This window comes from Pelophylax lessonae (genome assembly GCF_965119305.1).
Source record: "Pelophylax lessonae genome assembly, chromosome: 4".
NCBI lineage: Eukaryota > Metazoa > Chordata > Amphibia > Anura > Ranidae > Pelophylax > Pelophylax lessonae.
In genome coordinates, this window is record NC_138771.1 from 235,153,972 (window position 1) to 235,169,583 (window position 15,612).

At 41.7% G+C, this 15,612-nt stretch overlaps 1 protein-coding gene across 1 annotated transcript in view; it reads right to left on the bottom strand.

Moving 5' to 3' along the window:
• Positions 1–15,612, bottom strand: part of ZNF277 (zinc finger protein 277) — a 165,504-nt gene that overhangs the window by 10,883 nt on the left and 139,009 nt on the right. Inside the window, exons 10-11 of the mRNA XM_082254450.1 lie at positions 9,079–9,121; positions 6,536–6,710 (exon numbers count right to left, since the gene is read on the bottom strand). Coding sequence (XP_082110576.1) covers positions 6,536–6,710; positions 9,079–9,121 — 218 coding nt within the window. The remainder of the gene's footprint in view (positions 1–6,535; positions 6,711–9,078; positions 9,122–15,612) is intronic.

Genomic DNA, 15,612 nt, shown 5'->3' on the forward strand with positions numbered 1-15,612 from the left:
TCCAAGAACAGCGAGTCCCCCAGCTCAAGAAGGCACATGTAAAGTCATGCCAATGAACATCCAAATGATTCAGAGAAGGAATGGGAGAAAGTGCTGTGGTCAGATGAGACCAAAAAGGAGCTCTTTGGCATTAACTCGACTCGCAGTGTTTGGAGGAAGATACATGCTGACTATGACCCTAAGAACACCATACCTACAATCAAGCCCTGAGGTGAAAACGTTATGCTTTGGAGCGGTTTCCCTGCTAAAGGTACAGACCGACTTTGCCACATTGAGGGGCCAATGGACTGGGCAATGTATTGTAAAATTTTGGATGAGAACCTTCTTTCCTCAGCCAGAACACTGAAGATGGGTCTTCCAGCATGACAATGACCCAAAACATACCGCCAAGGCAACAAGGAAGTAGCTCATGAAGAAGTAAATTAAGGTCTTGGAGTGGCCTAGCCAGTCTCTAGACCTTAATCCTATAGAAAATGTATGGAGGGAGCTGAAACTTTGAGTTGCCAAGCGACAGTCAAGAAGCCTTAAGGATTTAGAGAAGATCTGTAAAGAAGAGTGGACCAAAATCCCTCCTGGGATGTATGCAAACCCGGTAACCAACTACAAAACACAGCTTACCTTTGTGCTTGCCAACAAGGGTTTCTACACCAAGTAGAAACCCTTATGCTTTGCTTGGGGATCAAATACTTAATTTACTCACTGAACTGCAACTAATTGTATAACATTTTTATCAGGAGTTTTTTTTTTTTTTTTTTTTGATTTTTGGTTGATATTTGGTCCCTATCATTTAAAATACACCTATGATAAAAATTATAGACCCTTCATTTCTTTGTAAGTGGGCAAACTTACAAAATCTGCAGGGGATCAAATCATTTTTTCCCCCCCACTGTATATAATCATTCAGAAGTCCACATTCAATAGGGGGGATTAAACATAATAAATATCTACTGAAATTAAAAAGCAGCCACATTATGTAAGATATAAGACAAATGAATAGGTTCCGATTAGTAAAAAACAGCAGATTGCCATCTAGAGCAGTTTTTCTCATCCCTTTCCCATTCAAGGCACCCTTTAAAATTATGCACAATCTCAAGGCACCCAATTATAAAATATAAGAAACTGAACTAATAGTTTTACTGTATCACAGCAGAATTCACACACATGGGTTACCCAACATTGGAGGTTATTTATTATCCCCACCTTTTCAAACTAGCACTGACTAGTATTCTACGGTTTCTCTTCTACCTCAGTTTTTCTCCCTCTCTCTGCTAACGTGACTCTAGTGCTGACAAAGATGGGGAGGGGTGAACAAGGATGCTGTGCATGCTCCTGACATCCTACTTATCAATTGGCTGTTAGGATACCTGTGGCAGGCCCACAAAGTGTGCAAGGTTGCAATGCTGCAAAATAAAAACCTGTGGTTTTGTGCAACTGAAAGGTTAGGTTTGATCCACTCACTGGCCTGTTGACAATTTTTGGGCAGCTTTTGGCAATTTTTAGGCATTTTGTCAAGGCACCGCTGAAGAACCTAGAAGGCTGATCAAGATCATGCTCAGCCATAGAGGGCCACAATCTAGCACACATCTTACCAAATACTGCCTAAAAATCAAGGTTTGTCCAACTCTATGGTAAAAGTTCATGTCTCCCCAACAAGGGAGGGGGGCATGATAGCAATTTATAAATATCTCAATGGGGATCTAAGATTAGAAAAAAAAGCTATTCAGTCGAAGGGAATGCATGAGGACTCGAGGGCATACATTGCGATTAGAGGAGAAACGTTTTAACCTCAGGCAACGTGGGGGGTTCTTTACTGTTAGGGCTACAAGATTGTGGAATTCTCTACCACAAGAGGTGGTTTCTGCGGGAAGTATGGTGGCTTTCAAAAGACTCTTAGACGTACATCTCAAGGATCAGAACATTCAGGGTTATGTGAGATGATTACAGCCACACACACCTACACAGGTTGAACTGGATGGACTATTGTCTTTATTCAACCTCACCTACTATGTAACTATGTAACAAGGTACCTTATCAATCTAGTTGGGGGGAGTACCGCGCTTTAAAGTGCTTAATGTAACATAAATTAAATCATATAAATATGTGAAAAAGTGCCTTAGTGCTTTTCAATATAATATTCACAATATGTGTATCTCAATATACAAAGTAAATACAATCTAATATAAATCCTTCAATTAATAAATAGGTGGTAAAAAAATTAATTATTAAAATTCATCATACTTAAATCCACAATATAAATACAATATAAAGTGACAAAGATAGTATATAAATTATTAAGTCCGTGATCCTTTAAAATAAATTATGTGCTCTTAATTAGGTGGTTTCAAAAATAAAGTGCTGAAGTGTCCTTTAAATAAATATATAAATATGTAGTGATCAACCAAATCTTCTTGTCCAAATTTGACATGCAGGTGCTCTTTTGTGCGGTGCCCACTAGGTGTCCTAAGCGCTCACCTCAATGCTCTTTAAAAAAAGCCTTAAGTTGTATGCCTCAATGTGCTCCTCCTTCCTCCTTATTGGCATATAGGTACCGTTAGGACTCCTCGGTTTTTTCTCCCTTATATAAACCTCTATACTCCAGGGGATATATGCGGTCCTTTTGTATCTCCAAAAAAATTTAAATCGGGCCAAACATAGTGAAGTACGTTCCGTATATTTTATTATATAGATAAGAGTAACACTCACATTACATTTCGTCTTGTTCAGAGCAAAACAAACATTCCTTCGCCGATACGTCACTTCCGGTTTGGTTTTCCTACGCGTTACACTGCGTACCCACTGGAAGAAGCTGCGTGGGTACGCAGTGTAACGCGTAGGAAAACCAAACCGGAAGTGACGTATCGGCGAAGGAATGTTTGTTTTGCTCTGAACAAGACGAAATGTAATGTGAGCACTTTATTTTTGAAACCACCTAATTGAGAGCACATAATTTATTTTAAAGGATCACGGACTTAATAATTTATATACTATCTTTGTCACTTTATATTGTATTTATATTGTGGATTTAAGTAAGATGAATTTTAATAATTAATTTTTTTACCACCTATTTATTAATTGAAGGATTTATATTAGATTGTATTTACTTTGTATATTGAGATACACATATTGTGAATATTATATTGAAAAGCACTAAGGCACTTTTTCACATATTTATATGATTTAATTTATGTTACATTAAGCACTTTAAAGCGCGGTACTCCCCCCAACTAGATTTATCTGAATTGTGTATGTTACCAATTTTAGTACCTGCGGCATTAAAGGTGATAGACTTTAGATAACAACAGAGAGACAGCGCGAGAATTTCACCAACCCTTTGTATTAAGGTACCTTATCAACTTCACTTTAACCACTTACCGACCTGCTACTGCAGCAGAACGGCTCGGCTGGGTCCAGCGACGTAGACCTACATAGCTGGATTCCCCCCTCTCTCGCTCCGCCTGAGGCTCGCTCCCGCTGTATTCAGACACAGCGGGAGCTGGGCCAGGGGAGGAGAGGCGGTGATCACTACCGCTCTTCCCCGATCGTTGGGGAAAGAGTGAGGAAATCCACCCGCTTGTGTAAACAAAGCGGGCTCATCTCCTCTGTGACAGATCACAAGATTCATTCATACTAGTAAAAAAAAAAAAAAAAACAAAAATGACAAATCTTTCCCGTAGTTAGTAAACGCAATAACTTTTGCGCAAACCAATCAAAATTCGCTTATTGTGATTTTTTTTTTTTTTACCAAAAATATGTAGCAGAAAACAAATTGGCCTAAAATGTTAAAACATTTTGATTTATACATTTTTTTGGGGGAATGTTATATATCAGAATGTAAAAAATATTGTGTTTTCAAAATTGTCGCTCTTTTTTCAAAAATTAAAAATCGCACAGGTGATCAAATAACACCAAAAGAAAGCTCTATTTGCGGGGAAAAAAAGTACATAAATTTAATTTGGGTATAATGTCGCATGACCGTGAAATTGTTAAAGTAACGCAGTGCCGAATCGCAAAATATAGCCTGGTCAGGAATAGGGTAAAATCTTCCGGTCTTAAAGTGGTTAAAAATACGCTCATTGAGAATTTTTTTGTCAAAAGACATGTAGCTAAATAAATTTTGGCCTAAATATATGACAAAAATTGAATATATTGGATATTTTTTAACTGTCAAAGTAGAAAATGTCAATTTTTTCGCAAAATTTTCGCTCTTTTTTTATTAATATTGCAAAAAAATGAGGTGATCAAATACCACCAAAAGAAAGCTCTGTTTGTGGGAAAAAAAGGACGCAAATTTTGTTTGGGCACGACGTTAAATTACAGCGCAATTGTCAGTTAAAGTCGCGCAGTGCCAAGTTGAAAAAAGTGGCCTGGATGTTAAGCAGGAAAATCCTCCGGTCTTAAAGTGGTGCCACCTCTGAGTTGGTTTTTGTTTCTTCCTCTGCCATTGGGAGAAGAGGTTTTGAAGGGAGGAGTTGAAATAGAGACACATTCTGCGACAAATTCCTCCATAAGGTGTCATTCTCATGGGTGTACCAATAAGGACAGACAGTGTGCATTTGTGGCTGTGCACCTGAATGGCTGTCCAGTGGGTACTCGTAGCTGTGTCCGCACACCTGCTGCATCCCAACAGAATAGGACTGCCTGCTAGTGGATACACAAAACCTCTGTGCTTTCCGCACAGGTGAAGGCAGCAATTTACATAGGTATACGGAACTGTACACCCATGTGAATGAGGCCTAAAAGCAAGAATAAAATTATTGGGGTCACTCTGAGAAGAAATAGCAGTGCTGAATAGGGTTAGTTACAATTAAAAAAATGATAAGGTTTTTTGGCCAGATTAGAACAATAAGCTTCCTGAGTTTAGGTCTCTCCTAGTTGTCTGAATTAGGCAATCTCTATCCTTTACATACAGGAGAGCATTAAACTTCCTTCAGATCACCTACAGTGTATTTCAGATTAGAATGGGAGAAGGATCTACTGTCGATTATTAAAAAAATGAAAAAAAGAGAACAAAACTTGTACACGTTTTCATTATGTTATAGGGTTTCCAGCTGTTGTGTCTAACATATCCCGGAACCCTGTCAGCCAGTTGGAAGGGCTTCCTGAGTTTGTGTTTCTCCTGGTTGGGATGGGCTATGGTCAGGGAGGAACCTCTGTGCACTTGTGGTAGCACTACCAAGACTTAAAATATTTTGGCGCTTGATATGCCAATGTAGAACTAAATCAGACAAGAAGAAATTCCTATTAGCCCCCGATCGCCAATATTTTATTACAAAGCTTCCCTCAAGGTTAGCAACCTGCACTACTCTACTCCTTAATATTATAAAACGCCTAATCCCGCTATTCTAAACCAGCTGCATAATATTCAGCTTGTGTCAGACAAACTAAATGGTATCAGGTGGAAATAGGAAAAGCATTAAATGTATCTCATTGGCAATTACACAGTAAGTGAAGGAGTTCCTTATTCCCAACACCACTTGGATAATACAAACCACTGAAAAGAATGCCTGCCACATTATGCTTGCCCAGCTCTACGTGACAATGGAAGGGGACCAAACATCCCCATAACTCACGTGAAGCATAAATGGGACCCTTCAGAGTGCTCTGCACATATGGTATGCCTTATAAACAAGCAAAAAATTGGGGGAGCAAACCCTGAACATGTATATCTAAAGCCGGTGCAGCTATGGACCAAGCGACATGTATATTAAAAAAGAAAAGCGCACACATGCAAAAGAAATGACTATCAAATATGGAGACAATCCATAAATAAAAATGGGGATTTAGTCCCACCATATGGCCATATCGTGCTCAAGCCCACCACTGCGTCAAAGTACCCCATTATCAGTGGGTCCAACACTATCCATAAAAAAGGGGTGAATCCAGCCTCTCCAACCCTTGGAGGCAACACTCCTTGCTGGGAAAGTTGTCTCCAAGGGTTAGAGAGGCTGGATTTACCACTTTTTTATGGATAGTGCAGGACCCACTGATAATGGGGTACTTTGACGTAGTGGTGGGCTTGAGCACGATATGGCCATATGGTGGGACTAAATCCCCATTTTTATTTATGGATTGTCTCCATATTTGATAGTCATTTCTTTTGCATGTGTGCGCTATTCTTTTTTAATATAAATGTTGCTTGGTCCATAGCTGCACCGGCTTTAGATATACATGTTCAGGGTTTGCTCCCCCAATTTTTTGCTTGTTTATATGGTATGCCTACTCCTACTGATCTTGGAAATTAATTCAGAAAGTCAAGTCAAAGAAATGACTGAACGTAGAAGCCATATTCTTTCATTGAAAACATATCTGCATTACAGCCAATCAACTTGCAGTTTTAAAATACAGAAAATGCAACCTCAATAACTCTATAAGTACAGGTTTTCTTTGAAATGCAGTTGTGAGTCACAGAAATCTTCAAAATAAGACCTGGTTGGAGATACTGAGAAATGGAATTGAAAAACTATGCCTTAGATATTTCAACAACAACAGTTGCTCCCCAGTTTTTAAATGTAAATGATTTTTCTAGGGTTCTTACTGTGGCTGATCCCATACAGATCTCTCAGGAAGAACACTTATATGACTGTATTTTTCCATGTGAGTTATTAATTCTATTTTCGACTGAAAGTTCTCTTGACAGCCATGACATCGACACTGATGGATTTGCCTTCTAATAAAATTCACCAATTTAACTTGCTGATAGAATTTTAGTCCTGTCAAATGGAAAACAATACAAACCAGTAAGAAAAGTAGTTCTTGCATTGCTAGAGGTCAGTTAAGCAGATCAAGAGCAGTCACAAATGATATCAATGTAAATTGAGTGCATTTATCACGTTGCATTTAGTACAACTTGTCAGTTCTTCAGTTCTGCTTGAATTCTCATTCTCATACATTTCTGTTACAGGAACTAGGCCAACTTTATTTCTCTGAGAATTGCTTAGTATCAAATTATAGTATGCTAGGAACAACTTTTAAAAAAAAGGGTGAGTGATGCACTCATCCACAGAACCCAAATAGATAGTCATTTTGTATGCATTGCTCATTAGGTAATTGGATCAACAAAAATATAAAGGAACATTTGAAAGAGAAAGCAAAAAAAAAGGACAAAATACAACATCTGCGGCTGCCTTGGTGTAATCAATCGATACAGAACATGTGTCTGCCATTTTGGGAGTTGAGTGGTTAAAACAGTATTACAGGTATTAGTCAACAAACCCATCATAAGCTGCCCTTGGTGTCCTTGACCACATTTTTTCCTAGACCAGACTCACAATGGAAAACATTCATGTGTTAAGAGTAGGTCAGCAAAGATGGGATTTGTAGAAAAGAACGATTGGCAAAAACTATGATGAAATCACACAAAACTTGCCTCTGAAGCTTTATGTTTTTGGGACAGTCATAGGAGATTTTTGTAAGCAAGCCTCTGCAGATGCATATTATAGTTGTAATTTGGAGAACATGTTTGGCATGAATTCCTGGTACCGGTGACCAGAGGAGCAGCAAAACTCCACATACACGGTATTTTCCAAAGATAGAAAACTGTAGTTTTCCATACTTGCATATTAATGCTTTGGAAGCATAATAAAAAAAGTAAGCTGTATATTTTCCAATTCTTTAAAAACATTAAAAAGAAATGTGGGCATACCAAAGAGGTAAAGACATGTATTTGGATATTTAATCACAGGTTACATAATGTTTACTTAAAGTATAACTAAAAGGCAAAAAACTTTTTTCTTTAGTTTTGGATAGAGTGGAGATGGATTAGGACACCTGTCAGTGGCCCATATAGGGAGATTTACCCTCTCCATTTGTCCCGTTTGCCATTATCATTGAAAGTGAAAGTAAAAGAAATTACCCAGAAAAGTAATAAAGGGAAACTCTTCCATTGGAGACACTAGTTCTAGTGACCTGGGGGTCCACACTGTATCCCCTTAATTTGCAGGGATTTCCTCTAACTTCCTGTTTGGTTTTGGGATAGGAAGTGAAGAGAAATCTCTGCAATGGGACACAGATGGTAAAAAAAAAAAAAAAATCATCAAATAGGGTGTTATAACCCTCCCTTACTCTATCCAAAAAAAAAAAGAAAAAAGTTTTGCCTACAGTTCTTCTTTAACCACTTGCCGACCAGCTGCCGCAGTTATACGGTGGCAGGATCCCGTGAATTGCTGTACCTGTAGTACAGCGGTTCGCAGGAGTGATCCTGTGGGCGTACGTCCTAGGCTCGCACTTAACCCTTTGATCGCCCTGGGTTAACCCCTTCCCTGACAGTGTCATTATTAAAGTACCAGTGCATATTTTTAGCACTGATTATTGCAGTAATGTTACTGGTTCCCCCAAAAGTGTCAAAAATGTCAGTTAGGGGCCTAATCTGTCTGCTGCAATCTCGCAATCCCGCTAAAAATCGCTGATTGCCACTATTACTAGTAAAAAAAGAAAAATGACAAATCTTTCCCCTAGTTTGTAGATGCGATAACTTTTGCGCTTTTGTGCAAACCAATCAAAATACGCTTACTGGGATTTTTTTTTACCAAAAATATGTAGCAGAATACAAATTGGCATAAAATGAATAAAACATTTTTTTTTTTCAGAATTGTCTCTGAAAAATCGCACTGGTGATCAAATACCACCAAAAGAAAGCTCTATTTGTGGGGAAAAAAGACATCCATTTTATTTGGGTACAGCATTGCACGACCGCGCAATTGTCTGTTAAAGTAACGCAGTGCCAAATCGCTAAAAAATTGGCGTGGTCATTAAGGGGAGAAATTATCCAATCCAGAAGTGGTTAATATGTCAATCCCACAATCTATATAGGGGGTGTTTTCCCTACTATTTACATGAAGAGTACTTTCTGTAAGGCATGAGTTAAGATGGTATTTAAAAGCATACAATATTTTCATTCAATTTGAAACCGTAAAAAGCCCAATCATCTTCCTAACTGCATTGAGATGCTTTGACAGAGACATTAAATAATGGATTATTTCCATTTTCCATACAGCCAATGTCCATATGAGCTATGCTTAACTTTCAAATTTATGAGGAAGAAAAATTGTGTATTGAAGTTATTTTATTTCTTTTACTTACCTAGGTCTACTTTTATTTTCTGAAGATCAAAATGGTGAATATCCTATACAAGGTTGAAAACACATATTTGTTTAGCTGTATTATTTCATTGATTTTTGCATAGATGTAAACTATAATTCAAACAATATATATTTTCATCCAACCAACAAACATATGTTTAAGGCTAGTTTTTAGGCAAACTGGTATGAATGCAAAACAATTTTTTATTTTCACGGTCAGACTATCAGTTTGTTGTGAAAAAGTAAGTATTGTACAGACACAACAGGTTACAAGATGGTACATAATAAAGGCAAATGTACAAACAGTACAAATACAAGAAAGTGATGGTCACACCTATAGTATAGATACTTTGCCAGTGCTTCTGGAGCCCGTGAGTATCGAGCAACAGGGAAGACATGTTGTTTGTTCTAGATTGCCAATCAATAATTATGAGTACCCAAACTTAATGGGGGACAAATAACCAACTCATGCTGTCCATGGTTGTCAAACTCTGTCTAATTTCTTGGTACAGTTTCTTTTCATATAGGTCAGTTTATACATTGGTAAGACACTATTGACAGAGTTTTCCCAGAAGACCACAGATCAAAAGCTTGATATATTGAGGCATCTGATCATCCTCCTGTATGCCTAGCAGTGCTAGTTTGTGAGACTGTACCAGGGACAGCTGGAGAGGTCCATTAATAGCTTCAAAGACTTCTGCCCAAAACTGTGCCATCCTGGGACAGCTCCAGGACATAGGAAAGCACAGTATCGAACAAGAGTACACCCCTCACATTTTGTAAATATTTTACTATATCTTTTCATGTGACCACACTGAAGAAATTACACTTTGTTACAAAGTAGTGAGTGTACAGCTTGTATAACAGTGTAAATTTGCTGTCCCCTCAAAATAACTCAACACACAGCCAATAATATCTAAACCACTGGCAACAAAAGGGAGTACACCTCCAAGTTAAAATGTCCAAATTGGGCCCAAAGTGTCAATATTTTGTGTGGCCACCATTATTTTCCCGCACTGCCTTAACCCTCTTGGGCATGGAGTTCACCAGAGCTTCACAGGTTGCCACTGGAGACCTTGCGCTCTTCCACCTTCCGTTGAAGATGCCCCACAGATGCTCAATAGGGTTTAGGTCTGGAGACATGCTTGGCCAGTCCATCACCTTTACCCTTAGCTTCTTTAGCAAGGCAGTTGTCGTCTTGGAGGTGTGTTTGAGGTGGTTATGTTGGAATACTGCCCTTCGGCCCAGTCTCCGAAGGGAAGGGATAATGCTCTGCTTCATTACGTTACAGTATATGTTGGCATTCATGGTTTCCTCAATGAACTGTAGCTACCCAGTTCTGGCAGCACTCATGCAGCCCCAGACCATGACACTCCCATCACCATGCTTGACTGTAGGCAAGACACACTTGTCTTTGCACTTCTTACCTGGTTGCCACCACACACACTTGACACATCTGAACCAAATAAGTTTATCTTTATCTCATCCGACCACAGGACATGGTTCCAGTAATTCATGTCCTCAATCTGCTTGTCTTCAGCAAACTGTTTGCGGGCTTTCTTGTGCATCATCTTTAGAAGAGACTTCCTTCTGGGATGACAGCCATTCAGACCAATTTGATGCAGTGTGCGGGGTATGGTCTGAGCACTGACAGGCTGACCCCTCACCCCTTCAAGCTCTGCAGCAATGCTGGCAGCACTCATTCGTCTATTTCTCAAAGACAACCTCTGGATATGACGCTGAGCACGTGCACTCAATTCTATGGTCAACCATGGCGAGGCCTTTTCCTGAGTGGAACCTGTCCTGTTAAACTGCTGTATGATCTTGGCCACTGTGCTTCAGCTCAGTTTCAGGGTCTTGGCAATCTTCCTATAGCCTAGGCCATTATGTAGAGCAACAATTCTTTTTTTCAGATCCTCAGTTCTTTGCCATGATGAACTTCCAGTGACCAGTATGAGAGAGAGAGCGCGATAACACCAAATTTAACACACCAGTCACATGACACCGGGGAGGGAAATGGCTAATTGGGCCCATTTTGGACATTTCCACTTAGGGGTGTACTCACTTTTGTTGCCAATGGTTTAGACATTAATGGCTGTGTGTTATGTTATTTTGAGGGGACAGAAAATTTAGTTACACAAGCTGTGCACTCACTATTTTACATTGTAGCATAGTGTCATTTCTTCAGTGTTGTCACATGAAAAGATATAATAAAACATTTACAAAAATGTGAAGGGTGTACTCACTTTTGTGAGAAACTGTACGTACCAGTATCCAAGTGGCATTGGCCACAAATGGGGTCCCTCTGAGGGTATATTCTGTGCAATCTCTGTGGAGTATAATAAATAACTAAAGGAAGGAAGGAAGGAAGGATGTATGAATTTAGTTTGTATCAGTTAATCTCTGGAACAGATAACCAGCTTAAGAGCTGTCCTCAAAACAATTCTCCTTTTCCAATGAGGGGATATCCCCAGCATCATCCAAGCCTCCCACAGCCTCTCCATCTTAGGAGAGTCTAAACTGAGCAACGACAGGTAGAGGGAAGAGAGAGGCTTAGTTGGTCTCCTGCACCAGAAGCTCCTCAATGGGGTCCATGGTTAGATTAATGGGCTGTGGAAACTTGGCCCGGGCAGCATGTTGATATAGCAACAATGTATCCACCTGGGAAATGTGACTTTATTTGAGAGGTCTCTAAATAACAATAACTCTGCCGGCATTATGTCTCTGAGGACCGTCACACCAGAGTTTGCCCATACCCGGGGGGGGGGCAGGAATAGACTGTAAATGTGAGAGAGTAGGGTTATCCCATAGTGACTGAAAGGGCGACCAATGGTTTACACCAGGTTCCCAAGTTCATTGAGAGAGCCCAGGAGGGCTGCCTCCAAGCATACAGCCGCATTGGCCTGAGAATAGACGAACCACCAATGGACTGAGACCAATATTGCTGCCAAAACATATGCAAGGAAGCTAGCTAATGCCAACCCTCTGCATCGTACGGGGAGACAAAAAATGGATTTTTGTAAAATCTTACCGTAAAATCCTTTTCTCTTAGCTCATTGACAGACGTAGTCCTTGGTGATTCAACACCCTCGGGTTATGCTGCCCTCCACAGGAGTAGGACTAGACAGGAAAGAAAATGCTCTGGCCACACCCTAGGGGCAGTCCCCAAGGGTATATCCTCTCTCTCTCTGCTACAGCAAATCAGTTATGTCACAAAGCAGTGTCTAGAGAATTTAACCCAACCCAACTCCAAAACAGAGGGGCGGGTACTACGTCTGTCAATGAGCTAAGAGAAAAGGATTTTACGGTAAGATTTTACAAAAATCCATTTTTCTCTATCGCTCATTGACAGACGTAGTCCTCTGTGATTCAACACCCTCGGGACGTCCCAAAGCAGTACCACAAATGAGGGGTGGGAAAATGGAAATCAAATCCAATCTAGAAGGCCCAACCGGTGCCAACTAGAAGTTTACAATGCTCATTCTCAGTGATGAGACTCAACAGAAATTTTTCAACAGAAAAAAACCCTCGAGGTAGACCACCGGTCTCCTCAAATTGCGGCCTGCAAAACCTTGCGGCCAAATGAGGCATCCGCCAATGCCATCACATCAATCTTATAAAATTTTGTAAAGGTATGTACCAACGACCAGGTGGCCGCCTTACATACCTGGACCACTGACGCCTGATGGCGGAAGGCCCAGGAAGTACTGAGCGCTCGAGTGGAGTGCGCCTTAACAGGGAACGGAGGACTCCGACCCGTAATAGAATAAGCCTGTACCACCGTCTGTCTGATCCATTTGGAGATAGTCGCGGCAGATGCAGGCAACCCCTTTCTGGGGCCATCCGGGATCACAAAAGGTGAATCCGTCTTACGGAACGATTCCGTCGCCTTCAGGTATACCCTGATTGCCCGAACCACATCCAAGGAATGCAACGCATGTTCCCGAGGATGATTGGGCTGAGGACACAAGGAAGGTAGTACAATATCTTCATTCAGATGAAAATCTGAAACCACCTTTGGAAGAAAGGATGGCTTAGGATGAAGCACTACCTTATCCCTATGAATCACTAAGTATGGGGACTGGCATGATAATGCAGCCAGTTCTGACACCCTGCATGCAGAAGTGATAGCCACCAAGAAGGCTACCTTCTGGGATAAAGTAAGCAAGGGAATCTCCCTGATGTTTTCAAAGGGAGGTTTCTGTAGAACCGACAAAACCAAATTAAGATCCCAGGGCGGTAAGGGCGCGCGGACTGGTGGAGCCAGGTGCCGCACCCCCTGGATGAAATTCCGCACCAAGGACTTGGTAGCTAAAGGTTTCTGAAAGAAGATAGCTAATGCTGAAACTTGACCTTTGATGGTGCTCAAGGCTAGTTTCTGCTCAACTCCTTTTTGCAGAAAGGCCAATATTCGAGTCACCGAATAGGTACGTGGAGGAATCCCTAAAGATTCGCACCACGCGATATAAGTCTTCCATGTGCGATAATAGACCTTGCTGGAAGTCGCTTTCCTTGCTTTAATAAGGGTAGGAATAACTGAAGCTGACAACCCTCTGTCCTTCAGTACCTGGGTCTCCATGGCCAGGCCATTAAAACCAGCGACTGTAAAGCACGATGGAAGATTGGTCCTTGAGACCGCAAACACTCCCTGAGACGAAGTTCCCAAGGAACGTCCGCGACTAGCATGTCCAAGTCGGCCAGACCGGCTTGACGAGGCCAGCCTAGAATTTCTAGGATCACTGGCGCTGACTGGATCTGAACCAGGCGGCCCTAGAGCTATCTGGCCCCGACCATCCGACAAAGTCTGCTCGTTCTCTGTTCCCACACATTTATCAGACACCTGATTCCTGTCAGGAACGGTGATCTCTCCTGGTTGAACCTCAGGGACCGAAGTCACCTGGCTAGAGGCTTCTTGGTCTGTCTGTTCAACCGGATCCGATTCTTGTGGGGAACTGAGACTAATCTTTGGAAAAGGTAAAGAAAAAGATCTGTTCAGGGAACGGTAACTGCCGCTCCCTGTAGTACTTAAATGTTGGAAGGGAAGAATCGCACCGGTAGCAGTGATCGATGCTCGATCTAATGCCCTGAATACCGGTGAAGACGTCCCCCCACCCTCAAACCGGGTGGGGGCGCACCTTCAGGCTGTGTAATCCTTTGCTTCAGGTTTGGCTGAGTCTGTCTTTTGTTTGTCCGACCAGCCCTTCTTGAACCCTCCTGGAGGAGCCTTGCCTTTCCCGCTTGTTCCAGCCGGGCGTACGAACCCTTTATGGGCGGTAAAGAAAGGTCCTCGCTTGCTACGAGGTCCCTTAGCTTTAGCAGCCTGTGGCAAGAAAGTGCTCTTGCCCCCAGTGGCATCCTTAATGATCTCATCTAGGGTGGCCCCAAATAGGCGATTCCCCTGAAAGGGGAGATTCGTCAAGGTCTTTTTGGAACCTAGGTCCGCTGACCAGCATTTTAGCCACAGCACACGTCTGAGGATAACCGCTGACATAGATGCATGCCCTAATAGGGGGGTAGCATCCAAGGCTGCGTCACAGACAAACTGTAGCCCTTGTATAATCTGTTCCATCAATTCAGATGTTCCCTGGGGGATATCTTTCCCCCTCAGGTCCTGGCGTACCAATCTAGCCCATTCCGTAAGTGTCTGGGAAACCAGACCAATGACAATTACTGGTCTAAATGCTGACTGGTCTAAATGGGACTCCGCTTTCACCTTCCGATCCACCGGATCCTTAAAGGACGAAGTGTCCTCTACTGGAATAACCGTGGCTTTATTCAGTCTGGAAATAGGTGGGTCTACCACTGGTGGTACCGTCCATTTCTTAATGAGGGATTCCTCAAACGGATAGCGTCTAGCAATAGGTTTGGAAATAGTAAAGGTACGCTTAGAATGCTCCCATTCTTCTTTAATTTTATTACCAAAACACTTGGGTACAGGAAAAACCTTCACTGTTTTGGTGGGTTTGTTAGTACCAAAAGGGAATCTCTGTTTCAGTTGCCTCTGCCGGTGAAACCTCAAATCTTAAGGTTTCCCGAACCGCCACAACTAGTGCGTCCACCAATGCTTCTTCCCGAATTATGGCGGAAGTATGAACGTCCTCCTCACTGTCTGAAGGAACTTTACCTGAGACAACAGCCCTTGCAGAGGGACCTGCAGCTGCAATGACCATCTCAGACTCTGAGTCTGAAGTGTCAGATGATATAGGGGTAGGCGGAGGTCGCTTTCTTGACCCCCATTCCTGACAGGCCGCCTCCACCCGAGCCACCATAGACTCCAAAACTGATGTATATGCATCCATACTCTGTGCACCGGCGGGTCCCGTGGCCCCCTCGAGGGAAACAGGTGGGGGTACTTGTGTGGCAGGGTCCATGATAATTCCAGTTACTATCCGGAAAATTCAATCCAAAATAAAACTTTTTTTTTTTTTTCCAGACGCCCAGCGCCACAAAGCCCCTCAGTGTTACCTGCTAGGGATCCCTATCGAGCGAGAGAGAGAGAGATAGACCCCCAGGCTCACCACTTGATGCTCAGAGT